General features: G+C 41.9%; 4 protein-coding genes across 6 annotated transcripts in view; 2 read left to right on the top strand and 2 right to left on the bottom strand.

Annotated features, from left to right (window-relative positions):
- Window positions 1-19135, top strand: part of LOC131136601 (ATP-dependent translocase ABCB1-like) — a 50409-nt gene extending 31274 nt beyond the window's left edge. The window contains exons 1-13 of one of the 3 annotated variants that reach the window (XM_078797840.1): window positions 13288-13430; window positions 13518-13664; window positions 13749-13853; window positions 14671-14748; window positions 15267-15350; window positions 15423-15626; window positions 16796-16896; window positions 16981-17121; window positions 17231-17387; window positions 17460-17657; window positions 18009-18215; window positions 18311-18457; window positions 18532-19135. In XM_078797840.1, the coding sequence (XP_078653966.1) occupies window positions 13554-13664; window positions 13749-13853; window positions 14671-14748; window positions 15267-15350; window positions 15423-15626; window positions 16796-16896; window positions 16981-17121; window positions 17231-17387; window positions 17460-17657; window positions 18009-18215; window positions 18311-18457; window positions 18532-18738 (1740 nt within the window). In that variant the 5' untranslated portion in view covers window positions 13288-13430; window positions 13518-13553 and the 3' untranslated portion in view covers window positions 18739-19135. Of the gene's footprint in view, window positions 1-13287; window positions 13431-13517; window positions 13665-13748; window positions 13854-14670; window positions 14749-15266; window positions 15351-15422; window positions 15802-16795; window positions 16897-16980; window positions 17122-17230; window positions 17388-17459; window positions 17658-18008; window positions 18216-18310; window positions 18458-18531 lie in introns of those variants that run through there. The other 2 variants (XM_078797842.1, XM_078797838.1) reach the window with 2 other exon arrangements.
- LOC131136600 (ATP-dependent translocase ABCB1-like) lies at window positions 44-13490 on the top strand. Its single transcript, XM_078797986.1, has 19 exons — window positions 44-227; window positions 1731-1832; window positions 2119-2227; window positions 2302-2429; window positions 2508-2643; window positions 2769-2850; window positions 6617-6793; window positions 6891-6904; window positions 6983-7174; window positions 7977-8148; window positions 8880-9004; window positions 9410-9581; window positions 9662-9775; window positions 10088-10198; window positions 10805-10930; window positions 11036-11239; window positions 11309-11479; window positions 13025-13186; window positions 13260-13490. Exons 5-19 carry the CDS (start codon window positions 2582-2584, stop codon window positions 13488-13490), a joined length of 2115 nt encoding a protein of 704 aa, XP_078654112.1. The 5' UTR covers window positions 44-227; window positions 1731-1832; window positions 2119-2227; window positions 2302-2429; window positions 2508-2581.
- Window positions 19136-19911: 776 nt separating the features above from the next.
- LOC131136608 (type-2 ice-structuring protein-like) lies at window positions 19912-22204 on the bottom strand. The gene is made up of 7 exons (XM_078797849.1): window positions 22153-22204; window positions 21984-22074; window positions 21793-21908; window positions 21562-21678; window positions 21363-21471; window positions 21196-21270; window positions 19912-19989 (listed from the first exon to the last, which is right to left on the bottom strand). The coding sequence occupies exons 2-6, from the start codon at window positions 22036-22038 to the stop codon at window positions 21203-21205; spliced, it is 465 nt and encodes a 154-aa protein (XP_078653975.1). The 5' UTR covers window positions 22039-22074; window positions 22153-22204; the 3' UTR covers window positions 19912-19989; window positions 21196-21202.
- A 1677-nt stretch (window positions 22205-23881) lies between these two features.
- LOC131136606 (type-2 ice-structuring protein-like) lies at window positions 23882-25137 on the bottom strand. The gene is made up of 7 exons (XM_058083664.2): window positions 25065-25137; window positions 24896-24986; window positions 24691-24806; window positions 24454-24570; window positions 24270-24378; window positions 24079-24153; window positions 23882-23981 (listed from the first exon to the last, which is right to left on the bottom strand). Exons 2-6 carry the CDS (start codon window positions 24948-24950, stop codon window positions 24086-24088), a joined length of 465 nt encoding a protein of 154 aa, XP_057939647.2. The 5' UTR covers window positions 24951-24986; window positions 25065-25137; the 3' UTR covers window positions 23882-23981; window positions 24079-24085.
- Between the last annotated feature and the right edge of the window lie 644 nt (window positions 25138-25781).

Genomic DNA, 25781 nt, shown 5'->3' with positions numbered 1-25781 from the left:
TAAATAGGAAGCGCAAAAGTCCTACAGTCAACGCCCCCTTGAAGGCATCACGTGCAGCCATGGCGCATCCGCACCAATTAGCTAGCTTGCTTTTGACGTAAGTGTGTTCTTCCATCTGTGGCTAGCTACGGCGCGTCATCGGCACCCGGGATGTGTCGACCACGTCTGCCGCCCCGTTTGAGTCCTGAAGGAAGGCGATGAAGGGAACCATGAAGGGAACCATGAAGGTAACCATCGCATGGCTACCTGCACCAGGCTAACTGTTGACGTCCTGTTTATCAGTGAGCCGCTGCTGCCTTGTCATGTCCGGTTATGCCTTTTGCTCTCTCTCTCTCTTATCCACTTTTATTTTGCCTCTCATGTTACTCACTGATTCGATGAAGTTTGAAACTCGAAAAGTTTATTTGTTGTATGCTCTGTCTCAGCTTGACCTGTTGACCTTTTGGTGTCAATGACATTCATTCATTTTTTTTACCGCTCATCCTCACGAGGGTCGTGGGGGTGCTGGAGCCTATCCCAGCTGTCTTAGGGCGAGAGAGGCGGGGTACACCTTGGACTGGTGGCCAGCCAATCACAGGGCACATATAGACAAACAACCATTCACACTCACATTCATACCTATGGACAATTTGGAGTCGCTAATTAGCCTAGCATGTTTTTGGAATGTGGGAGTACCCGGAGAAAACCCACGCATGCACGGGGGAGAACGTGCAAACTCCACGCAGAGATGGCCGAAGGTGGGATTGAACCCTGATGTCTTAGCTGTGAGGTCTGCACGCTAACCACTTGACCACCCATAATCACTGTTAGATCATTGTTAATTAGCCTATTATTATTACTATCATCATTATTCTTCTTCTGATTATTACTAGTAGTAGGCTAGTATTAGCCTGCTTATTGGCTTGCTTATTAGCCTGCTTTTGCCCTATTACATAAAATTTTATAAAAAATAATCTATATCTAAATCTATGTATAAACAAATCAATATCATCAATAAAAAAAATCAAATTATTTAGGGGGGCTTAAGTACATTTTAGGGGGGGCTTCATCCCACTCACTGCACTGCGTGAAAGGTTGCTGCAAGCTGGAACATGCTTGAGTTTGCAGTGACAAAAAAAGTTGAAAATATTGTTAGAACTCAAAAATACTCATGAAAATAATGAAACGTGAACCACCAGAGCGGCATCCTGGCCCAAACAGATCAGCGTTCCACCTGGAAGCATGCCCACGTATTGATGCAGACACTGATTTGGTGTATGGACACAAGTAGCCATGTTTGATGTATTAAACTACATCTTCATGCAACACACACCATGTACACTCACAACTGGAACAACAACAACATGCATGGTTACTTCCTGTTTGATCTGCTAAATATTATCCAAACATACAGCGTGTGTCCATATTGACACATATCCAAGCTGACTCAAGCAGCTTTGAGGTCAACGTGGTCACACAATAAGGAGGAGCAGGCAAGGCAGGGCAGGGCAGGGCAGGGCATGACAACATGGCAATGTCAACATAATCCATATTGCTTATCTGCAATTCTACTAATGACAGCGGTTATATATTAACTTGTGTATATATTAACTTGTGATACACCAAGACAACACATGATCAGTGAAATAAGGAAAAGATGTCAACAGCGGTACATGTATGCTGGACATTTTTGTTATATGCGAGGTATTGAGCTACTTCCTGTTTTTTTTTTTTTTTCTCTGTTCCTGCAGACGTCCAGGAGTTGAGGGCTGGGGGGGGGAAGACACAAGCAACTGCGTGTGTCGGAGTATTTTCATCTACCGATCGACTACCTCGCCAGCAAGTACATCTCGGTAAGCCTGGAGTATTTTAGTAGTAGTTTTTTTTGTAGTATTTTTGTTCTTACGCTTCACTGTAGTTTTGTTACTAAATGTTGTCATTAAAAGACTGTTTGAACTTTAACCTTTGCCTTAGCTTATTCTTCCCGGGTTCCCACGTATATATGAACGCTGTATTATTACCTATTTATAAATAATTGCGTTTCATACCGAAAAAACAGTTTTTTTTCCTTAATTAAAAGCAAAATAATGAAAAATAATTTCACCAGTCAATAAGCATTTCAATTGTTTTTTTCTGCAGACTTCATACTGACTGGTTGGAGGCTTTATAATCCCCACTTTCACAAACGCCTCATCCTCCCCTCCACCGTGTGACCTCCGCATCCACTTTGAGCGATGCTCAAACCCCCGTAACTGCCGGAACGCCGCACCGCATTCTATGTCACCAATAGCGTCCTTCATTACTGCCGTGATGTGTTCAAAGGCGTCAGGTGTTCCACAGGGGGAGGCAGCAGGAGGAGGAGAGAGAGAGGGTGTGGCTGCGTGTCGGCGACCCATCGCCGTCAAACACTGGAGCCTGACCATCGGGTGTGGAAGGACAGCAGGACTCGGGTATGATTCCGCTTTTATTATTATTATTAGGCGCTCAACCGTCAATCAAATCCTTTTGATTATGGCTTGGTTTTCCAGACAGGATTACTGAGATTTTCTTGCGACGCGTAAACGTTTTCCGACCTGCATCTTCCTCCGCTAAGGCCGACAAGATGGATGACACAGACAAGTTAGGAAACGATGCAACCAACGGTCAGCAAGATATTTGTTTAAGGTAATGTTCTGGAACTCTTCAACAAACTGGTTTAGTTCTTGTCTGGTCAGATTATATTACACCAAAAAACATCCAAAAATATCAAATTAGTAATAAATAAATTGATCATTTAATATTTGATACAGTGATCTCAAAAATGAGGCTGACGACGGTAAAAAGAAGACAGAAAAAACCCCCAAGCTACCCAAGGTTGGCCCCATTAAAGTGGTAAGTCTACACGCAATATTCCTCTTATTAATATCAATATATTATCTATATAAGCATAGAAAACCTGCTTAAGACTAGAGTCATCCGGACATGAAATAACAACCCTATAGTCACTTTACACTCGTATTAGCCAATATAACAGACATGGGTCGGCTTTGCCTCAGGAGCTGGTGCGGGTCAACCAGAAACCGGATCCTTGCTCCCTCCGCCCAGTCAACTGTCGTTGTGTCCCCGGGGGGGTAAAAACACTTCCACTTTGCCTCCAGTGCTGCCCACACTGGTGTATATGAATGCGAATGAGAAGTTTTTGGTGGTAGTTTTACTACCTCTGGACGTCTGTGTCTACAGATGTAGTTGACCACCACCCGCCATTTACGTCGTAAATAAGACTTGTGTGTTGCTGTAAACGAGGAAATGATGCGAATGAGAAGTTTTGGTGGTAGTTTTACTACCTCTGGACGGCTGTGTCTACAGATGTAGTTGACCACCACCAGCCATTTACGTCATAAATAAGACTTGTGTGTTGCTGTAAACGAGGAAATGATGCGAATGAGAAGTTTTTGGTGGTAGTTTTACTACCTCTGGACGTCTGTGTCTACAGATGTAGTTGACCACCACCCGCCATTTACGTCATAAATAAGACTTCAGAATTGAGTTTTATCCTTTCAAAAGGTTACGCCCCTTAAAGTAGGTTCTTTTAGGGATTCTTGTGCCTGTTGCGAGGTAATTCAAACTCAAGTCTGGTGCTTGTGTGTCTCGCCGAACATGACTGACACCTAGTGATCAGTGCAGGATACTTTGAATGCAACTTCTGAATGCCTTGTATTTGTATTTTTAGTTGATTTAGCAAGTTTTATGCTTGAAAATTATACATTTTAGCACAAAAAAACCCCAATATATTTTGGAAAAACCATGATGGAGTGAAGCCGTGAAATTGAAAGCATGAAGTGGAGTGGGACGGCCATTTTGGACATGTAAACACCTATTTCCAAATCAAGGTCATTTTATTTTACCTGTATGGTAATTGGCCTGTATCAACTAATGTTGACTCAGATTGCAAAGGATCATGGGATATGTTTAGATCTGGCCACACATCCTGGTGTGATGAGCTAATGAGCGCTGATGAGTGGCTGACCACGGTTGCCCGAAAGGCCCCGTAGCTAGCAGCGCCACCGATGAGGGTATTTTTCTCCGAGTATCTGAGACACTTTGGTCTGAGCAACTGCTGAAGTGAAGCATAGTAATCAGCTGAAAGATAACGCAGATCGCCGACAGAAAAGATAAGCGCATTTTCTTACCGTGTACTTTTGGACACCAATTGATTGATTAGCCACACGCGATAGTCGCTTTGTGTAACACCACGGCGACACGTATTTGCACTAATATGTAACAGCAAGTTTTATCTTCCAGGTCCGGCTTCACGTTATTACCAACATTATTGGGAATATAATGGAACCTTGGTTTTCAGAGTATTTGGTTTGCCTGTTTTTGTATACTGCCTTGGTTATCATATAAAGATACAGCTTTTTAATCAGGCTTTTAACTAATATTTTTAAACTTTTCTTATGTTTTTATCTTTTTAGTCCTATTTTTAGTCTTTAGATTTTAACTCCAGTGTTTCCTCAGAGGGGGTCCTCTGTGTCGGGTCAAACTGAGGGGGTGGCATCTTTGGGTCCCTTCGACACGGCCGGCTGGGGGTTCCTCCCTTTTAATGTGGGGGTCCGCCTGTCTGTCGGAGTCGGGGGGCCCGGGTGCTGGTCCCCCGATGGCACGGCCTGCGGCTCCTCCCAGTGTGGACGGTCCCAAAGGTGGCGTTTCCTGGATCCTCCTATGCTCCTATAGAGGAGCTCCACACAATAACCAGCGCAGAAAGCTTTCTAGATCTTCCATACTCTATACATAAGCCTCTCCTGCAGCGTCTCCCACTAAGCCCGCTCCGCTGTATTGGTCACAGTCCCGAGCGCTCCCGAGGATTTCCATACAGCTGCCGAACCCTAATTCCTAATTTTGCAGTTAGTCGATAGTAAACAGCAATTTACGTTGGCGTCGGAAAGGCGTCCAACTTCAACAGTTTGGCCGATAATCCAGCTTCATATTGGCCCGTGTTTACAAAACAGTCCCATGTGAAGTGTCATTTACAGATGAGCATATTTTCTCTTGCTGGGCATGCCCATATAAGGAAGTCAGGGTTTCCTTGACCTCAGTCGAACTGTAAAACACAACAGTGATACCATAGCTATAATATAGCGACAAAGCTCCATTATTTACGTACACACAGCGTCACCAACTGGTGAGTGCATAACATAAAAACGTCTCATTTTAACTATGACAATAACTTTGTGTACCTTTTATTAAAATGTAATGTGGACATTTTATCATGAGATGCTTATTTAGCCAAATTATGATCAAACAAAAAATTTTAAAAGACCAATACCGTTGACCAAGTATACAGTGGAAAAAAAGTTTATTTATTCTAGTCAGTCTGGGTGGCGCATTTGACCAGACAGAATTTCTTAGGGCCTGTATGGTTAAAAAAAATGTAATAATATCATAATAAGATCTCCTAAAGATCAGGGTTTTATCCAATCCAATCCAATCCACTTTATTTAAATAGCGCATTTTATAAACAGAGTTTCTAGTAAAATTAAAAAGTAACAATCCAAAACTAAAAGATCATTTAAGAAATAAAATATATTCAAATATTTAAAAACAAGAAACAAAGCAATAAAAGTATAAAAAAATAAAACCAATTACAATAAAAACAAAGAACTAAAAGACACAGGACCATACCGACTCACTCCGAGTTAAAAACCAGAGAATAAAAGTGGCTTTTAAGACGAGACTTAAAGCTTTCGACGTTGGGGGCCTTTTTTACTTTTTTACTGATTCTGATACCGATTCCGAAATATATATATCTATACGATACATATGAAGAGCTTGCAACCAAAAGGCGCTAAATCCATTTTGACTGATTTCGAGAAAATCAATGATTTTTAATTACGCACATATCAATCTATTTGGTCATCAAGTCTATATTGCAAATGAAAGAGCTATCAATATAGGTCATAAAAATGCATGCTATAAAAATCCTGCACACACCATGTATTTTATATATTTTTTTTAAATTACATTTTTTTTCGGATTTAGCGCCTTTTGGCTGAAATAACTTTGAAGTCTTGAACTCGTTACATTGTATGTTTTTAAGTAAAATAATGTTTCTCATGAAAGTTGGAGGTGTCAAGGTATGACATGCCTTTTATGGCGTAAAAAAAAACTTCCGTGTTACAGAATACTGTAAAAACTTTGTGTTCTCCTGAATTGCATAACATACTGTAACTATCATACATGTACTTAATGTACACAAATGTACACAACAAAACAGGATGCGCACTGTTTTGGCTTTCTGTATGTGCAGTGCCAATTGTATTCTTCTCTCTGATTGGTCAGATTATCAATAGATAGGAAACTTGGGCCGATCAGAATAAAGAATAAAGAAAGGGATTTAGCTCCTTTTGGTTGAAATCTGAAATGGAAATAGCGCCTTTTGGTTGAAAGCATAAATTTCATATCACTTTTTTTCATATTTTTTAAAATGATTTCAAGACCGAAATATGTGATTTGGATACACATTAAACTCATGAAAAACATGCAACTTAGTGAAAATTGGATTTAGCGCCTTTTGGTTGCAAGCTCTTCATATATATATATATATATATATATATGCTTTTTAACGCATTGGTTTGGCCTCCTCTTTACATGAGCACAGTTCAAGTTTGCAGACTGGAAAGACGTAGTCCTCATGGTCTTTGGGACCTTGATGTCGGTGGCGCATGGATCCATAATGCCTCTAATGTCGATCGTGTTTGGGGAAATGACGGACGGCTTTACACAACATTTGCTTCATCAAAACAACGCCAGTGACGCCAGTGAGTCCACAGCAGGAGTAGCCATTATCACATTAAATGATAACAAATTTTACTAACACTTTATCTCTTTTGTTTTCAGATTCCACCTTCATGATTCTTAACGGCACCTTTCAGGAGGAGATGACCACGTAGGACAGGAAGTCAATGGAGAAGGTTCCCTTAATGAGGCACATTTCATCCGTTTTTTTTTTTTTCCCCCATTCCAGCTTAGCTGTCTGTTACTCCGTCATGGGGGCCTTCGTGCTGGTGGCCGCCTACATGCAGGTGGCTTTCTTCACGCTGTCGGCCGGGCGGCAAGTCCTCCGCATACGCAAGCGATTCTTCCACAGCGTGATGCGACAGGATATTGGCTGGTTCGATGTGAACGACACGGGAGAGCTCAATACTCGTCTCATAGAGTGAGTGTTGTGTAAAGTCCGTTTTGTAGACGCTTCCTGGTTAAGTCATAAACACAGCGGAACCTCGGTTAGCATATTTTGACCTTTACACCCAATATATAGATATTGCCTCTGTTTGCGTACAATATGGCGTGCATTTTGTTTGATTAATACACAGAGTGAGGCGGACTCATAGTGTTTTTATCACACAACTTCATTCGTTTAGTATCAGGGTTTGGCTAACTAAGACTCTCTTGTTTTTCTCGTGCCGCATTTTGATAACCAAGGTGAGAAACGCTGTTGAATTTTTAGAAATAATTCACAACAAAAGGTAAAAGTCACACTAAATGTTCATTTATCCCTTCATTCATTATTTATATGCATGTTTTCTGCATGTGAGATTTTTGGGTGTCCAAAACAGAATATGAAGATTAACTTGATTTGGTTAGAGTATGTTTTGGTTTGAGTCGGACCTTCTGGAACGGATTAATGACGCTAACGGAGGGTTCAGCTGTGTAGGACTTTGTTTATTTGAATTACTATGACGTCAGGTGGAAAAGTCGACATCATCACCATTAATCAAACTGCTCATTCATAACATTTATCCATAATAATCTTCTATGAACCAGGAAGTAGATTATCAATTACGGTACTATACAGGTCAGTTCTAGTATTACGTAAATGACATGGAAATATCATACCTAAAATACTTACACATTTATCTTTATTGTAATTGTATATGAGCCAAAATCTACAGTATGTGTATTATAAACATGTTTTGTTTGATAGAACTCATTTCTGATTGTTTTTCCTTTATGAACAGGGATGTGTATAAGATCCAAGAAGGTATCGGAGACAAAGTGGGAATGTTGCTCCAGTCCATTTCCACCTTCGTGGTTTCCTTAGTGGTTGGCTTATGTAAAGGATGGAAGCTCACTCTGGTCCTCCTGGCCGCCTGCCCCTTGTTGGGTCTCACAGCTGCACTTTTCAGTGAGGTAATCTTTTAAAGCGAACCTATTATGCTTTTAAATGTTGTTAGAATGTTGTATTATCATGTTTACGATAATGACGTTTGCGCATTTGGATGTGAGCCGTGAAAGAAGTTAGTGATGACGCTAAACGCTAGTTTTTTTCTAGAGTTTTTTTTTCCCCCAACACCGGCTCACTGTGACCTCACAGGCTTCCTTATATGGGCGTTCCCGGTTACAGGCTGTTAGCTGTACAAGCTGAGCGGGACCAATCACAGCGGAGCGTGTATAGTTGTGGGTGGAATAGATTCAAAAAGACCGTTTTGGAAATCCAGCTGGGATTAGGTGCAGATTCTGGAAGATCTAGAAAGCACAACTCCATACAAAGGGCCCCAAAATGATAATATAATAGGTCCCCTTGAATTAGAGATGTCCGATACTATCAGTCACCGATAATTACCGGCCTGATATCAGCCTTAAAACGGTATCGGGATCCCTTTATGATAACCGATGCTAAGCATGTAGCATTAACATACTGTTAATTATACATATTAACATATTTGGGAAACAGGCACCATAAACAATGTAATACTGATTATGTCACATCACTTATGGAGCAAAAATAGTGCCTTTACCTAAAAATGAATGAATTAATTATTTAATTAATAAGAAACACAAATGTATTCTTATATAAAAGATATAATACAATCAGAAATTGTGGCTCATCTTACTAGATTTAACCGTACGTTCGTCCCCAGGTGGTGACATCCTTCACTTCCAAAGAACAGGCAGCCTACGCTAAGGCGGGGGCCGTAGCGGAGGAGGTGCTTTCATCCATCAGGACCGTGTTTGCCTTCAGTGGTCAGAAGAAAGAGATTGACAGGTCTGTACGCTCGTGTATATCCATCGAGAATATTCTCTTCTTTATATCAGGTGGAGCATTTGATTTATTAACTAGCCTATTATTATTATTATTATTACTATCATCATTATTCTTCTTCTGATTATTAGTAGTAGTAGGCTAGTATTAGCCTGCTTTTGCCCTGTTATATGAAATTTGTCAGATTTTTTTTGTAAAAAAATTTTGTATAAAATTATTTAGGGGGGCTTAACAACATTTTATGGGGACTGAAGTCCCCCTAAAATAGGCCTAATGACGCCAATGCTGCACACCAGTGGTTTATACTGTATTATGTTTTAACATGAATACCTCTCTGGTATGAAAACAGTGTCAACAAAGTGATTATTGGTTTTGTTGCTCATGTTGTGTCTTTGCGATGCCTCGCAGGTATCATAAGCACTTGGAGGACGCCAAGAAAATGGGAATAAAAGCAGCATTAAGTGCAAATGTCATCATGGGCTTCACCTTCCTGATGATATACCTGTCTTATGCTCTAGCCTTCTGGTACGGGAGTACGCTCGTTCTCAATCACGAGTACACGGTTGGAACCGTACTCGCAGTGAGTAGAGACGTTCATATGTTAAATGTCAAATAGAGGTTTTGGAGCTAACAATAATAATGGATTTACTGTATGTGAAGGTTTTATTCTCTTTGCTTCTTGGAGCGTTTGCCTTGGGCCAGACCGCACCCAACATCCAGGCCTTTGGTCGGGCTCAAGGAGCGGCATATACGGTGTACAGCATCATTGACAATGTAAGGAATACCACATTCTCATTTTATTTTACACATCAGAATTATAGAATAGACTCAAGAATAATAACGCACTTCTATTTCATGTAAGTATGAAAACATAGCATCAAATTGACATTGTCGTTGACATTGTTTTCATTTGTAGCAGAACTTTACTCATGAAGTAAGGTTGGTCGGACACATGGAAGAAATAAAATTTAATTAAAAATATCCAGCAAATCTTTTTACTTTTTTGCTTTTCAGTACATCCTCGATCATATTTTCTTTGACCCACCAGTGTCCAAATAGCACTCCAACCGCCCTTTTTCTCGACAGAAACCGAGCATCGACAGCTATTCTGAGAGTGGCTTCAAACCTGGCATCATCAGTGGGAACATTGGGTTCAAGAACGTCCACTTCAACTACCCCTCAAGGCCAGAAGTCCGAGTAAGTTCATCACTGACGCTGTGGAACGGAAACCAACTTCAATGCTTCCGGAATCCATCATGGTTTTTGGGCGCCAGCCAATCACAGGGCACATATAGACAAACAACCATTCACACTCACATTCATACCTATGGACAATTTGGAGTCGCTAATTAACCTAGCATGTTTTTGGAAAACCCACGCATGCACGGGGAGAACATGCAAACGCCACACAGAGATGGCCGACCGAGGGTGGAATTGAACCCTGGTCTCCTAGCTGTGAGGTCTACGCGCTAACCACTAGACCGCCAATTCATATTCAGTGAATCTGAAATTTAATTGGTTAAAAAAAACAGCGCAATTACTAATAGTGTTTATTAGCATGGGCCAGCGCTCCTGATTCTGAAGGCCCTGGGAAGATTACATTGACAAAACAACATACTCATGTATAACAACATACTCATAGTGTACATTACTGGAATCAACGTAGCTGAGAGACAAACTACGGAATGAAGATAATGGACTCTTGGGAGTAAATACAATAATTACAACACGTGGAACGAATACCAGAAGGCCAGCAGAGGAGGCTTTGCTGGCCATGATGGCATACCCTTGGTATATTTGCAGGTATTAAACAACATTTCCCTGAGCGTGAAGAGTGGACAGACCATTGCTTTAGTAGGAAGCAGTGGCTGTGGAAAAAGCACCACCATCCAGCTGTTGCAGAGGTTCTACGACATTCAGGAGGGATCCGTAAGCACATATGCTCCTCACCTCTAAAAATATTTTTATGAGCCATAAATGAACATAAAGTAGTACATCCATACTTTGCTTATCTCATTGAATCCTTCTGTGTAGATATCTATTGACGACCACGACATCCGTTCTCTCAATGTCCGCTACCTGCGAGAGATGATCGGAGTGGTGAGTCAAGAGCCCATCCTTTTTGCCACCACCATCGCAGAGAACATCCGATACGGCCGACTTGACGTGACGCAGCAGGAGATAGAGCAAGCTGCCAAGGAGGCCAACGCCTACGACTTCATCATCAACCTTCCTGATGTATGACTTTATTCATATTTTTTTTTTTTTCTGCCACTTTCCAATCATGACACTGTTATCGTTGAGCAGAAGTTTGAGACGCTGGTCGGGGAACGAGGGATTCAGATGAGTGGAGGACAGAAGCAGAGGATTGCAATTGCTCGGGCGCTAGTCCGGAACCCCAAAATCCTTCTGCTGGATGAAGCAACATCTGCTCTGGATGCTGAGAGTGAGACTATTGTACAGGCGGCACTGGACAAGGTACAAACATACAGTACATTCAGGCACATGTTGGGGCACCTCATGGTCCAGACTTTAGTCAGGTAGGTGTCTAAATCGTAGGTAGCCCTGGTGAGGATGGCTGTAGTCGACTACAAGTGGTGCTTTCTTTCATAGTTGACCCTGTGTCAGGTGGGACTTACATCTCAAAATGTGCTGCGTTAAAAGTTGAAATAGGGTGGTGCTTGGTTTTTGGTGACACCTAGTGGTTGAGCTTGGAACACAGTTCCAGGCATACTGCAAATGAGATAAATCATCAGTAGGACCCAAAAAGTCAATTCACCCATCTAATTTGCATGATGATGTCACCAGGCTCAGGAATCTTCAGCGCTTCTAAGCTATTAGAAGTCTCTTGGTCTCGGTCTTTCCAGTCAGGAAGACTGACCGGGTCAATCTCTTGGTCTCAGTCTCGATCTTCTACGCTATTAGAAGTCTCTCAGTATCGGTCTTTCCAATCAGAAAGAATGACCGGGTCAATTTCTTGGTCTCGGTCTTTCCAATCAGAAAGAATGACCGGGTCAATTTCTTGGTCTCGGTCTTTCCAATCAGAAAGAATGACCGGGTCAATTTCTTGGTCTCGGTCTTTCCACTCAGAAAGACTGACCGGGTCAATCTCTTGGTCTCGGTCTTCTACGCTATTAGAGGTCTCTCGGTCTCTGTCTCAGTCTCGGTCTTTCCACTCAGAAAGACTGACCGCGTCAATTTCTTGGTCTCGGTCTTTCCAGTCAGAAAGACTGACCGGGTCAATCTTTTGGTTTTTGTCTGGTACGCTATTAGAAGTCTCTCAGTCTTTCCAGTCAGAAAGAATGACCGGGTCAATCTCTCGGTTTTGGTCTTCTACACTATTAGAAGTCTCTCGGTCTTGGTCTTTAAAGTCAGAAAGACTGACCAGGTCAATCTCTTGGTCTCTGTCTTTCCAGTCAGAAAGAATGACCGGGTCAATCTCTTGGTCTCGGTCTTCTACACTAGTAGAAGTTTCTCGGTCTTTCAAGTCAGAAAGACTGACCGGGTCAATCTCTTGGTCTCGGTCTCAATCTTTCCGGTCAGAAAGAATGACTGGGTCAATCTCTTGGTCTCGGTCTTGGTATTCTACGCTATTAGAAGTCTCTCAGTTTTTCTAGTGAGAAAGACTGACCGGGTCAATCTCTTGGTTTTGGTCTCGGTCTTTCCAGGCAGAAAGACTGACTGGGTCAATCTCTTGGTCTCGGTCTTCTACGCAATTAGAAGTTTCTCGGTCTCAGTCTTTCCGGTCAGAAAAAATGACCGGGTCAATCTCTTGGTCTCGGTCTTTCAGTCAGATAACCCCACCCCACCCGCAGAGCGAGGCGTGACGATAGAATAAGACAGGAACGGTGAACTGACTCTCCAGCCAATCAAAAAAGAGCATTAGCAACCGATCGTACTGAATGGATATTTTAGGGGCGGTGACCTCGTTCATTCCGTTCATAAAAAAGAATTAGTTCTTTTGACCCGTTCGTTTGATACGACCCCCCCTTACTGAAAATCCACCTTTTGTGTTCTGTGCAGGCCAGACTGGGTCGGACCACCATCATCGTGGCCCATCGCCTCTCAACCATCCGAAACGCTGACATCATCGCCGGCATACGGAACGGCGAGGTGGTAGAGTTGGGGACTCATAGCCAGCTGATGGAAAAAAAGGGCGTGTACCACACTCTGGTCACTATGCAGGTAACACTTGCACACGTTTGCTTGCCATTTATGGATATTTCATATTTCCTGTCATATTTTGGTCATCTTGCAGACCTTCCATAAAGCAGAGGAGCAGGAAGAGTCTCAGCAGCATGAGAAGACCCCACTGTCCATAACCATCTCTGAATCTTCCCGACCAAGAAGAAAGTCTTCCTTTTCTGCTTCGGAGGGAAATAAAGACGAGAAGGAGACGTTGGTGGATGCTACAGCCAAGAGAGTGGATGTAAGATGGCTGCTTTATCTGCTTTACAATGAAGAAGAAGAAGAAGAACAGGAGACGTGATTGGCTTCTTTCTCCACCTTTCTGCAGGATGACAAAGTCCCGCCCGTGTCCTTCCTGGAAGTGATGCGCTTAAACCTCCCCGAATGGCCTTACATTTTATTCGGGGTCGTCTGTGCTGTACTCAACGGAGTCATGCAGCCCATGTTTGACGTCATCCTCGCCAAGTTCATTGTTGTAGGTTACAACTTTTTTGATTTTGGACAAAATCATGGAAATGAATGAACGACTTTACGAACTGGCTTCTTCCAAACATTTTAGGTGTTCTCACACAGCGATCAAGAGGGGATCAGAAAGCAGACCGTGGTCCTGTCGCTCATGTTTGTCGTTATTGGAGTTGTATCTTTTCTGACCACGTTTTTGGAGGTACGCACGCCGCCATTTCTTCCCGTACGTTAGCAGTGTAATAATCACCGTTAAGACCGAAACAATGCGTAGTTTACTGAACAAGAAAACGGCACAAGAAAGCAATAGTTGCGCTTGACTACACAATACTTGATCAATCCTTGCGCCGGGGGTCCAATTCCGCTGTCAAATATTGCGTAGGACCTTGATTTATTTTGAACATCAGCAATGTAGCAAAATAGCGTATTTTCCGCACTTTTTTTTCATAGGTTGGCTGTTCCTGCGACTTATACTCCAGAGCGAAGTCACCTTTTCTGTTTGTTTATTTTTTGTGTAGCTGAATAAGCATTGTGTTAGCATATCTTAGCCTATTCAGGCTGTTCTCTATTCTTTTATTGTTATGACTTGCCTTCTAAGAGGACGTAATGTCGGTTTTAGTCATAAAAAAAATTACCCGCAAAGAATGCGACTTATACTACAGAGCGACTTATAAATGAAAACAGTCACCTTTTCTGTTTATGTTTATTTTTTGTGTAGCTGAATAAGCATTGTGTTAGCATATCTTAGCCTATTCAGCTTGTTCTCTGTTCTTTTATTGTTACGACTTGCCTTCTAAGAGGACGTAATGTCAGTTTTAGTCATAAAAAAAATTACCCGCAAAAAATGCGACTTATACTCCAGTGCGACTTATGTATTTTTTTTCTACCTAATTATGCATTTTTGGCATTGTGTGACATATAGTCCAGAAAATACGGTACTTTTCGCCGCCGAATGACCAAGTTACTAACATCATCTTGAAGGAATTTCATATTCTATATGTCTTTTATGGATTTTACAGGGATTTTGTTTTGGTAAATCTGGAGAGATTCTGACTATGAAACTGAGGCTGGCGTCTTTCAAGGCCATGATGAGGCAGGTGAGTGTGAATGGTTGTTTGTTCGATATGTGCCCTGTGATTGGCTGGCCACCAGTCCAGGGTGTGCACCGCCTCTTGCCTTGAAGACAGCTGGGGTAGGCTCCAGCACCCGTAGCATTGGGTATTTGTGCTAACCAACCAAAAGGACAAACGATGATCTTTTACGTTGTGTAAAAACACGACATCAAACACGTCAGATGCGCCTGTGATTGATTGAAATGGAAGCGATTTGAACGCCCGAGCAACGTTACGCATCTTGCTAGAAATTCGGGGGTCAGTCATTCGCAGTAAGCTGGCAACTGATATGTGCAAAGTGGAACAGGATGAAAAAAAACAAACAAACCAAAACTTTAACTATATTTGGAAAGCAGGAAGTGAACAAATGTAACCATTACCATCACTGCTACGGTCACAGTCCACTGTAGCCTGGCAATTGATCCTGGTCTTGTGTCTTTTTTTGGTAATGTGAACAACCACATAAGAGTTTTCACAATAAATCCTTTTTTTCTTTTTTTTAGGACCTCCCCTGGTTCGATAACCCAAAAAACAGCGTTGGCGCTCTCTCCACAAGGCTGGCCATCGATGCTGCTCAAGTCCAAGGGGTAACGCACGTCTCTCTCGAGCTCTAACTGATTTTATCAGCACACTGACCAACACGTTTCCCTTTGTTGTAGGTTACGGGACTACGTTTGGCCGCATTGATCCAAAATGCTGGTAATTTGGGCACCTGCATGATTCTTGCCTTTGCGTACGGCTGGGAGCTAACGCTACTAGCGCTAGGGTTAGTGCCTGTCATGGTCGTGGCCGGAGCTGTGCAGATGACGGTGTTAGCTGGGCACGCCGAAGAGGACATCCAGGAGCTGGAGATAGCCGGAAAGGTGGGCATCCATCAACTTGTCTTTTGGATGAATTGAATGAATTGAGGGCGGCACGGGGGTCGAGTGGTTAGCGCGCAGACCTCACAGCTGGGAGACCAGGGTTCAATTCCACCCTCGGCCATCTCTGTGTGGAGTTTGCATGTTCGCCCCGTGCAAGGAACGAACAAAGGAACAAAGGAACGAACAAACTCTGCAATGGAAAACTCACAGGTCCGAACTCAGACGAGCTGAGGGAGGAAGGAAGGAACGAAGGAAAGAACGAACGAACTCTGCAATGGAAAACTCACAGGTCCAAACTCAGACGAGTCGAGGAAGGAAGGAAGGAAGGAATGGAGGAAAGAAGGAACGAACAAAGGAAGGAACAAAGGAACGAACGAACTCTGCATTGGAAAACTCACAGGTCCGAACTCAGACGAGTCGAGGAAGGAAGGAAGGAAGGAACGAACAAAGGAAGGAACCAAGGAACAAAAGAACGAACAAAGGAACGAACAAACTCTGCAATGGAAAACTCACAGGTCCGAACTCAGATGAGAAGGAAGGAAGGGAGGGAGGGAGAGAGAGGAAGGAAGGGAGGAAGGAACAAAGGAACGAACGAACGAACTCTGCAATGGAAAACTCACAGGTCCGAACTCAGACGAGCCGAGGAAGGAAGGAAGGAAGGAACGAACAAAGGAACGAACCAAGGAACAAAGGAACGAACAAAGGAACGAACAAACTCTGCAATGGAAAACTCACAGGTCCGAACTCAGACGAGCCGAGGAAGGAAGGAAGGAAGGAAGGACAGAACAAAGGAACAAACGAACTCTGCAATGGAAAACTGACAGGTCCGAACTCAGACGAGCCGAGGAAGGGAGGAAGGAAGGAAGGAAGGAAGGAAGGAAGGACGGAACAAAGGAACAAAGGAACGAACGAACTCTGCAATGGAAAACTGACAGGTCCGAACTCAGACGAGCCGAGGAAGGGAGGGAGGAAGGAAGGAAGGAAGGAAGGAAGGAAGGACGGAACAAAGGAACGAACGAACTCTGCAATGGAAAACTGACAGGTCCGAACTCAGACGAGCCGAATTGAATGAATGCAGGGAATTAGTGCCAGCTGCCATTGTTTGGTATAATGGGAGTTTGACTCCCATTATGTGTCAACCATGATATTTTTATCATGTGTCTTATCAGATTTTCACAGAAGCCACCGACAATATCCGCACTGTAGCATCTCTGAGCAGAGAGCCGTTGTTTGAGTCCCTGTACCAAAGGAGTCTCCAAGTTCCATTCAAGTACGTGACATCCTACAACTTGTGGAAATATTTCAAAGGTTAAAATGAATTGAATGGCATTTTTTATGTCCATTTTCTCTGCAGGAACTCCCAGAAAAAAGCACATGTGCAGGGTGTCGTCTTCTGCGTATCCCAAGCAATGCTGTGCTTTGCTTATGCAGGATGTTTCCGCTTCGGAGCTTGGCTTGTTGACCAAGGGCGAATGGATGTGGAGGCCGTGTTTTTGTGAGTGACGTTCTTCTCTCCTGCTTTATGATGGACAATTCCACCTTATTAGGACACATAGAACAACCCAAAAACACAAAATACACACTTTCTGAATTTCTTCTCTCAGAATAGTTATGGTGCTTATAAATGGCGCCATGGCCGTCGGAGAGGTCAATTCCTTCACCCCAAACTACGCCAAGGCCAAAGTATCAGCTGCTCACATCGTGATGCTTCTGAAAAGAGAGCCTGCTATCGATAATCTCTCCGAGGAAGGACAGCCACTGGTAAGCAGCAAGAATCCTCCCATGAGAGCCAGCAGTCTTAATACATCTTCTGTCTCCCGCTTGAAATCCCAGGACCAATTTGACGGTAATGTGCAATTTGAGGGTGTAAAGTTTAGCTACCCGTCACGCCCCGGTGTACCCGTCCTCCGAGGGCTGAATCTGAAGGTGTGCAAGGGAGAGACGTTGGCCCTGGTGGGAAGCAGCGGCTGTGGTAAAAGCACAACCATACAACTTCTGGAGAGGTTCTACGACACCTCACAAGGGACCGTGGTGAGAAGACAAATACAAATATTGGTTGTTTGCTAATTGTTGACGGTTAGTTAATTAGTGCTACTCTACTACACTGCCCCAGTTAGCTCCAAGAACCAACACAGGCTAATTGTGAGACGGTAATTTGATTTATTGCATTGACTTTATTCTCCTTTTGGAGAAAAACAACAAATCCTTTGACCAGAGTCTGTCACAGAACTGCAGACTACAATCTTTTCTATTATTTATGCTAAAAATCCAAAGTTTAGAATTACTTACTTATCAGTTTTTTGCCAATTGTGTTAGCCTTGCATGAAACCTGGCCGGAATCAAGTATCGAATATTTATTTTTTGTCGTCTTTGGTCTTCCAGATGTTGGATTCCAAGAGCGTGAAAGAGCTGAACATCCACTCGATGAGATCCCATATAGGTATTGTGTCCCAGGAGCCTGTGCTGTTTGACTGTAGCTTGGCTGAAAACATCGCCTACGGGGACAACAGTCGCACTGTAACCATGGAGGAGATTAAGGCGGCTGCTGAGGCCGCCAACATTCATAGCTTCATTGAAAGTCTACCAAAGGTGAGTCCTAATCTTGATCAATGCTAACTGAAGATTCTGGATGTTATTAGGATTTTGGTAAAGGCTAATGTTACTCTCTGTGTTTGCCTGAGCAGAAGTATGACACCCAGGCGGGCGATAAGGGCACCCAGCTGTCAGGTGGTCAGAAACAACGAATAGCCATCGCCCGAGCCATCCTCCGTAACCCCAAACTGTTGCTTCTGGATGAGGCCACGTCTGCACTCGACACCGAGAGCGAGAAGGTGGGTCTTTTCTTTCCGTTCTGGAAGATCTCTGCGTTCCTATGTCTCATTTGTGTGACCTTTGTCCTCTCCAGGTGGTGCAAGAGGCGTTGGACAAAGCGAGGCAGGGCAGGACCTGCATCGTTATTGCCCACCGTCTGTCCACCATCCAAAACGCAGACCGCATCGCCGTCATTCAGGGCGGCGTGGTGGTAGAAGAAGGCACACATCAACAGCTGCTAGCCAAAAAGGGAATCTATCACATGCTGGTCACGACCCAGATGGGCCATGGAAGGGAATGATGATTCTTGTTATTCTTAAAGGGGACCTATTATGCATTTTCCACCACGTATAAATGTAGTTAGAATGTTGTATTATCGTGTTGAACGATGCCAAAGAAGTTTGCGATGGCTCAAAACGCTGGGTTTCAAAAGGACTTCCTTATATGGGCGTGGCTGTAAGCCTGATAAGATCCCTGCCCTCCAAGCTCTGTTTCTCTGTTTACGTTGTTAGCAATGCCTCGTACGGGAACGCCACATTTGTTTCCAATTCCTACAGAGGCGACCATCCGGCACAAGTGGTTGGAGTTCCTGATTCCCTTAATCTGTCAGCGGTATTTCACACTGGACTGTTCAGTGAACATGGGCCACGATGCAGCTGGACTAGCCTGCAAATTAGCCGCCTTTCCAACATCGAGTCGGAAGAGCAAGCAGTAACTAACAATTTATTGTGTCCTTATTTTTTATTTTGTGTAAGTCATGGAGTCAAAAGTGTTTGTGTAGCATTATAGAGTGTGCATACACATCAGGCTAAAATGCTAAAGCTACTTACCATTGAGAGACGTTTTGAAATAACCACTTTTCTTGAGAAATGTTGACTGTTTGAATGTACAATCGTAGCGCAGCATGGCCACGCGTGCTTTTTTTTGTCGACGGCTTCAAGCGTTGCAAGGTGCCTTTCACTAAAACCTCTTGTGTCTTTCACATTCGTGGTCATGGAATTATATGCTACCTACCTTTTTTTAATTGTTGTTGAAATGACATTTATGTACCGCTGATATTATATTTTTACAGTATTTATACACAATATTAATAGTAGGAAGTAAAAGGTATATGTACACCTGATCAAAATGTAAGACCGGTTTAAAAAATCCATTGGATCTTCAGGAGGTTCTACGTATAGCTTCAAAATACAAAATTATGAAATAATAATAATATATTTATATTAATTATATTATAAAATAATTTAATAATTAATTAAATTTATTAAATTAAAAAAAATTACATTTAATTAATTATACTATAATAAGATATATTATAATATTATTCATGTGTCTGTAGCGTGGTTAATATACGTAGATGTCACATTATATGTAAACAGCATTTTTTAAAATTTGGATTCAGTGCTTAATAGAAGCCAAATTAATTAAAAACAGATTCAAGAGGCATATTGTTTCTGCTCAATGATTTTATTTTCATACAAAAGGCTATAACCCTCCATGCATACTTCCATAGTCTTGTACTCGTATGGGTCCAGGTCAGTCTTTGGTCCTTCTATTGAAAAGAAGAAAGTTGCTGATTAAAATGCATGAGACTGCAACAAACCGTGTACTACTGCTGCTGCTGCTGACTTTGAGCAGAATTTAAAAATACATTTCTCCGCATGTGTGAATGTATGGAGTTTCATAAGAAACATTAGTATGACAACAACAACAACAAACGACAACCACAATCACAAACATATTTGTATATTTTTCCACCTAGTTCTTCAGCCTAGCAATGTGGATGCCAATAAGGGATGTCCGATAATTATCGGTACCGATCAGAAGTGTACTATCCGTCGATATCGGTATCAGATTTTTTTTACTGTTCATGAAAACCGATATTTATAAAATATGTATACAACACATATATCAGTATCAGTAGGGGAACTTGAGAGTTGGACAATATCGGCAAATATCGGCAAAGAGCCGATATCAGATATTCCTAATAATAATAGTAATAATAATAATAATAATCAGCATATCGTTTTTTCAGCAAAAGAGCTAATCAGTTATCCCTAATAATAATAATAAAAATAATAATCAGCATATCGGTTTTTCAGCAAAAGAGCCAATATCAGATATCAATAATAATAATAATAATAATTGGCATATCGTTTTTTCAGCAAAAGAGCCAATATCAGATATCCCTAATAATAATAATAACAAAAACCCGCTTCATATTAGATATAAATGGTGCCTTGTTGGTACATTTGGAGTTTAAGTACATGCTTAGCTTTGTCTTTTTAGCTGTTTTTGTATCTTTAAAATGCATTAAGAAATGCATACATGTTTTTGTCTCACATAAGAATTGTGGGTGATGGTAAAAATCCCTTGAAAGTGCAGTTTTCCTTCAAGTTTATAAGCTAAAATTTTCTTTTTTGCTTCAGTGCCCACTGGTGGATCAATACAAAAAAAAAAACAGATTCAAGAGGCATGTTTCTGTTCAATGTGTTTATTTTTACAAATCATATGAAATAATGCCTCAGTTACATGTCAGTCACAGCAAAAAAAAACAAAAAAAGAAAATAAAAAAAACAGGTTGGTATAACCCTCCATGTATACTTCCATAGTCTTGTACTCGTATGGGTCCAGGTCAGTCTTTGGTCCTTCTATTGAAAGGAAGAAAGTTGCTGATTAAAATGCATGAGACTGCAACAAACCGTGTACTACTGTACATACCTGTACAGTATGTACATACTGTATACAGTACACATACCTGGAGTCTAAAGAGGCCTTGCACACACATATGGTAGTAAAGTATCACAGGCGACGTCATCCCAACATTTACCAACTGCAAGCAGAATATAGTAGTTGTAAGTATTTCTCTATGAAAGATACAGACTATGAAAAGTACTTTCAAAGTCATCAAATACTGTCGTGTACCTTGACTGTTTGTCTGGATGCAGCACTCTGGCAGTGTGTTGTCTGGTTTTTCTGGACACCAGACTGTGTTAGTCATGGCCGTACCATCGATCCAGAAAAAGGATCCAGGCTATACGAGCGGGGAATCAAGTTCAATATCAAAATATCCCCCCCCCCCCCCCCCAAAAAAAAGTAAAACTAAGGAAAAATTTGTTGATACCGTTTGGCAACCTGAGCCTCCGATCCATGTTTCGGACTGAGTCAAAGTCTGGAGGAATTTATGCTCGTCATCATTATGGATTGATACCAGGTTCCCACCCATGGTCTGGCATTGTACCTGCGGTGGGTACATCCGGAGAAAGATGTGTCTTACACAGCAAAGCACTGACTGGCAAGCCGTCTAAAAGCATCATATCATAATAATAATAATAATAATAATAATAATAACCACCTCAGCATCAGCCCAGTTCTTGGTGGAGGACTCAAAGTAGTAACAGCGATTGTTGTGTTGTTTCCAGTTGGCTGGACAAGTTGCCACGTTTGTATGAGGATGGTCTCCAGCTGGATCTGGTGTGGACAAACAGGAAGTGTGGTGCGTTCAAGCCAACCCGACCGACTAGCGCATCAAGACCCGGTACTCACCATCAGCTGTAGCCAGTGCCACCATGGCACAAACAACTAAAGACACAGTCAGCATTGTGGTGAAGACGTTGAAGACGATGGACTGAGGAACCTATGAAGTCATACAAAAGACTTATTGAGTCATGGCAATCTGCAAGAGAGAGCAGACAAAAAGGGTGCGAGTGCAAACCTGCTGGGTAAGAGCTCCTTGATGGTGGGTGGCGCTTGTCAACCTGAGCTGCTCTTATATACTGTCACTTCACCTTCATCAGCTGCCCTTTGTTTATTCATGCCTGGCATATCATAAGACTTTGAGCCCTGTCAACAAATCAAAGGGCATTGTGTACAAACACGACTTTACCGTAAGGAAAAAAAATGGGTAAACATGACAAAGTCAAACAATAATCCGCTCTTGATGGCTGCTGTGTTTGCTCGTGAGGGCTGGAGTCCATCCCGGCGGACCGAGCTTATCCGACTCTAATGAATGAAATGATTTTAAATCACAATGTACAGTATATTTATTTTTAGAGGACTATTATGAACAGCTGTCAATCCGCTGCATCGATCCATGCATGCATCCATGCACAGGAAGAAGATGGAGATTCAAACCCTCGATCTCCTGACTGCGGAGCCAACATGATAACAAGTCATCCACCGTGCAGCTACACTGCCTGCCAATCTCAGTTGTTCCGAACTGTTGACCCCAAGTACTTTTGTATCTCTTCTCCCTGTAACCTCACTCATCCACTTGGGTTCCTCACCTTTCCGAGGCTAACCTCCACTCTTCTAGCATCTCCTCCGGCTGGTCGATACTCTCGCTACAAATCCCGACGTCATCTACAAACATTGTAGTCCATGGAGGTTCTAGTCTAAGCTCATGTCAGCCTGTCCATCACCATAGCAAACAAGAAGGGGCTCAGAGCTCATCCCTGATGCAGTCCCACCTCCATCAAACAGGAAGTACCATGTGTGGGATAAATGTGTGTCAACAAAACATTTAGGGAGCGTTCACACTTGTGCTTCCGGTCTCTAGTCTGGAGCAAAAAAATGAAACATTTGCTGAATGCTAATATGCTAATAATAAAGAAAAATATGAATACAAAAATATGCTTGCTGACTATTGTTTTAAATAGTAGTTCCCAAATTGATATCCTTTTACAGAAAATTTGATGTAAATATCGTTGTAGTTGCACATCCAATCCTTTACCACAAAGAGACTTCCTGTAATTATAATTGAAAAAAAAAAAAAAAACGCATTTCAACCTGCGATTAATTCTGAGTTAAATATGGACAAAATGTGATTAATCACAATCAAATAATTTAATCGGTAGACAGCCCTAATGATTTTACTTTTAGATGACGTTTTAGCGAAAAGGTACATAAAAAATGACCACAAGGTGAAAATGCGCAGGTAAAAAAAATGGCAACATTGGGGGGGGGGGGGGGGGGGCAGCAGACACATTCTCATTTGTGTTTCACATTTAATTTTTTTTAAAAGGCTTTAGCTATAGATATACATGACTGGTGCATACTGTAGTGTGTCTTTTTTTTTACCTGTTTTTATATCTTTAGAATGCACAGAAAAGAGACAAAAAATGAACAAAAATGTAGATTTCCATTACATTTTTATGCACAGTTAGCTTCCTTTGTTTTTTTTAAAGTACACGCTTAAAAAAAATGTAAAAAAAATAAAGTACATGCTTAGCGTCGCCTTTTTAACTGTTTTTGTATCTTTAAAATGCATTCAAAAAGGCACATGTGTTGGTGTCTCACATAAGAATTGTGGGTGATGGTAAAAATCCCCCGAAAGTGCAGTTTTCCTTCAAGTTCATAAGCTACATTTTTTTCTTTTTTTGCTTCAGTGCCCACTGGTGCATCAATAAAAGTCAAATTAATTAAAAACAGATTCAAGAGGCATATTGTTTCTGCTCAATGATTTTATTTTCATACGAAAGCCTGCCTCCATGCATACTTCCATAGTCTTGTACTCGTATGGGTCCAGGTCAGTCTTTGGTCCTTCTATTGAAAAGAAGAAAGTTGCTGATTAAAATGCAACAAACCGTGTACTACTGTACATACCTGTACAGTATGTACATACTGTATACAGTACACATACCTGGAGTCTAAAGAGGCCTTGCACACACAAATGGCAGCAATGTGTCACAGGAGACGTCATCCCAACATTTACCGGCTGTTAACAAAAATCAAGCGTCAAAGTTGATCGGATTGACAAGTATTTCTTTATGAAATATACCAATATACCAGGTCATGAAGGATGGAAAAGTACTTTCAAATACTGTCGTGTACCTTGACTGTTTGTCTGGATGCAGCACTCTGGCAGTGTGTTGTCTGGTTTTTGCGGACACCAGAAAGTGTTAGCCATGGCCGTACCATCGATCCAGAAAAAGGATCCAGGCTATACGAGCGGGGAATCAAGTTCAATATCAAAACACGCAAAAGAAAAGTACAACTGAAGAAAATGTGTCGTTACCATCTGGCAACCTGAGCCTCCGATCCATGCTTGTGACTGAGTCAAAGTCTGGAGGAATTTATGCTCATCATCAGCGTGGATTGATACCAGGTTCCCACCCATGGTCTGGCATTGTGTCTGCGGTGGGTACATCCGGAGAAAGATGTGTCTTACACAACAAAGCACTGACTGACAAGCCGTCTAAAAGCATCATATAATAATAATAATAATAATAATAATAATAATAATAATAACCACCTCAGCATCAGCCCAGTTCTTGGTGGAGGACTCAAAGTAGTAACAGCGATTGTTGTGTTGTTTCCAGTTGGCTGGACAAGTTGCCACGTTTGTATGAGGATGGTCTCCAGCTGGATCTGGTGTGGACAAACAGGAAGGATGTGTGGTGCGTTCAAGCCAACCCCGTCGGAGTTCGCAGACTCGCCGATCAAGACCAGGTACTCACCATCAGCTGTAGCCAGTGCCACCATGGCACAAACAACTAAAGACACAGTCAGCATCTCGGTGAAGACGTTGAAGACGATGGACTGAGGAACCTATGAAGTCATACAAAAGACTTATTGAGTCATGGCAATCTGCAAGAGAGAGCAGACAAAAAGGGTGCGAGTGCAAACCTGCTGGGTAAGAGCTCCTTGATGGTGGGTGGCGCTTGTCAACCTGAGCTGCTCTTATATACTGTCACTTCACCTTCATCAGCTGTCCTTTGTTTATTCATGCCTGGCATATCATAAGACTTTGAGCCCTGTCAACAAATCAAAGGGCATTGTGTACAAACATGAGTTTACCGTAAGGAGGAAAAATTGGGTAAACATGACAAAGTCAAACAATAATCCCCAAATCATAACCTCGGGGTAAGTGCCAAGATGAGGGATGCAGGGTAGAATTGGGATTCAGCCTTATTAAGAATGATTTTCTGCTATATACGATGTTACATTATTAAAGTTCTAGTCTGTAATCAGGGGAAGTTACTACCTCGGAAACATATATTTATTTAACAACTCAATACACTCATATGTGACTTTACCAGTCATTACTTGCACAAACACCCATTCATCACTAAAATTAATATATCTGCAATATGTCTGCTCCTGTGAAAATATTATGTGTATATATCTTGTTAAACTGTCTTTTTTACTCTACTTTTTTAAACTTGACTATTGCACTGAAAGGAGAAACTCTCCAATCTCGTAAATACTTCAACCTGCTGATATAGTTAATTTTCAAACAGCTAAAATAATGCGTAAGGCTAAAAATAACCAATTAGCTAAAAATGTCATCCAATACTTCTCTACAAGTACACTTGAAACACATATGCTAGGACTACGTTAAAA

The sequence above is a fragment of the Doryrhamphus excisus genome, linkage group LG17 (genome assembly GCF_037039965.1).
Source record: "Doryrhamphus excisus strain RoL-2023G ecotype Guam linkage group LG17, RoL_Dexc_Guam_v1.1, whole genome shotgun sequence".
Taxonomy (NCBI): Eukaryota; Metazoa; Chordata; class Actinopteri; order Syngnathiformes; family Syngnathidae; genus Doryrhamphus; species Doryrhamphus excisus.
The sequence above is the reverse complement of the archived record's forward strand: the minus strand, read 5'-3'. Positions and strand labels throughout refer to the sequence as shown.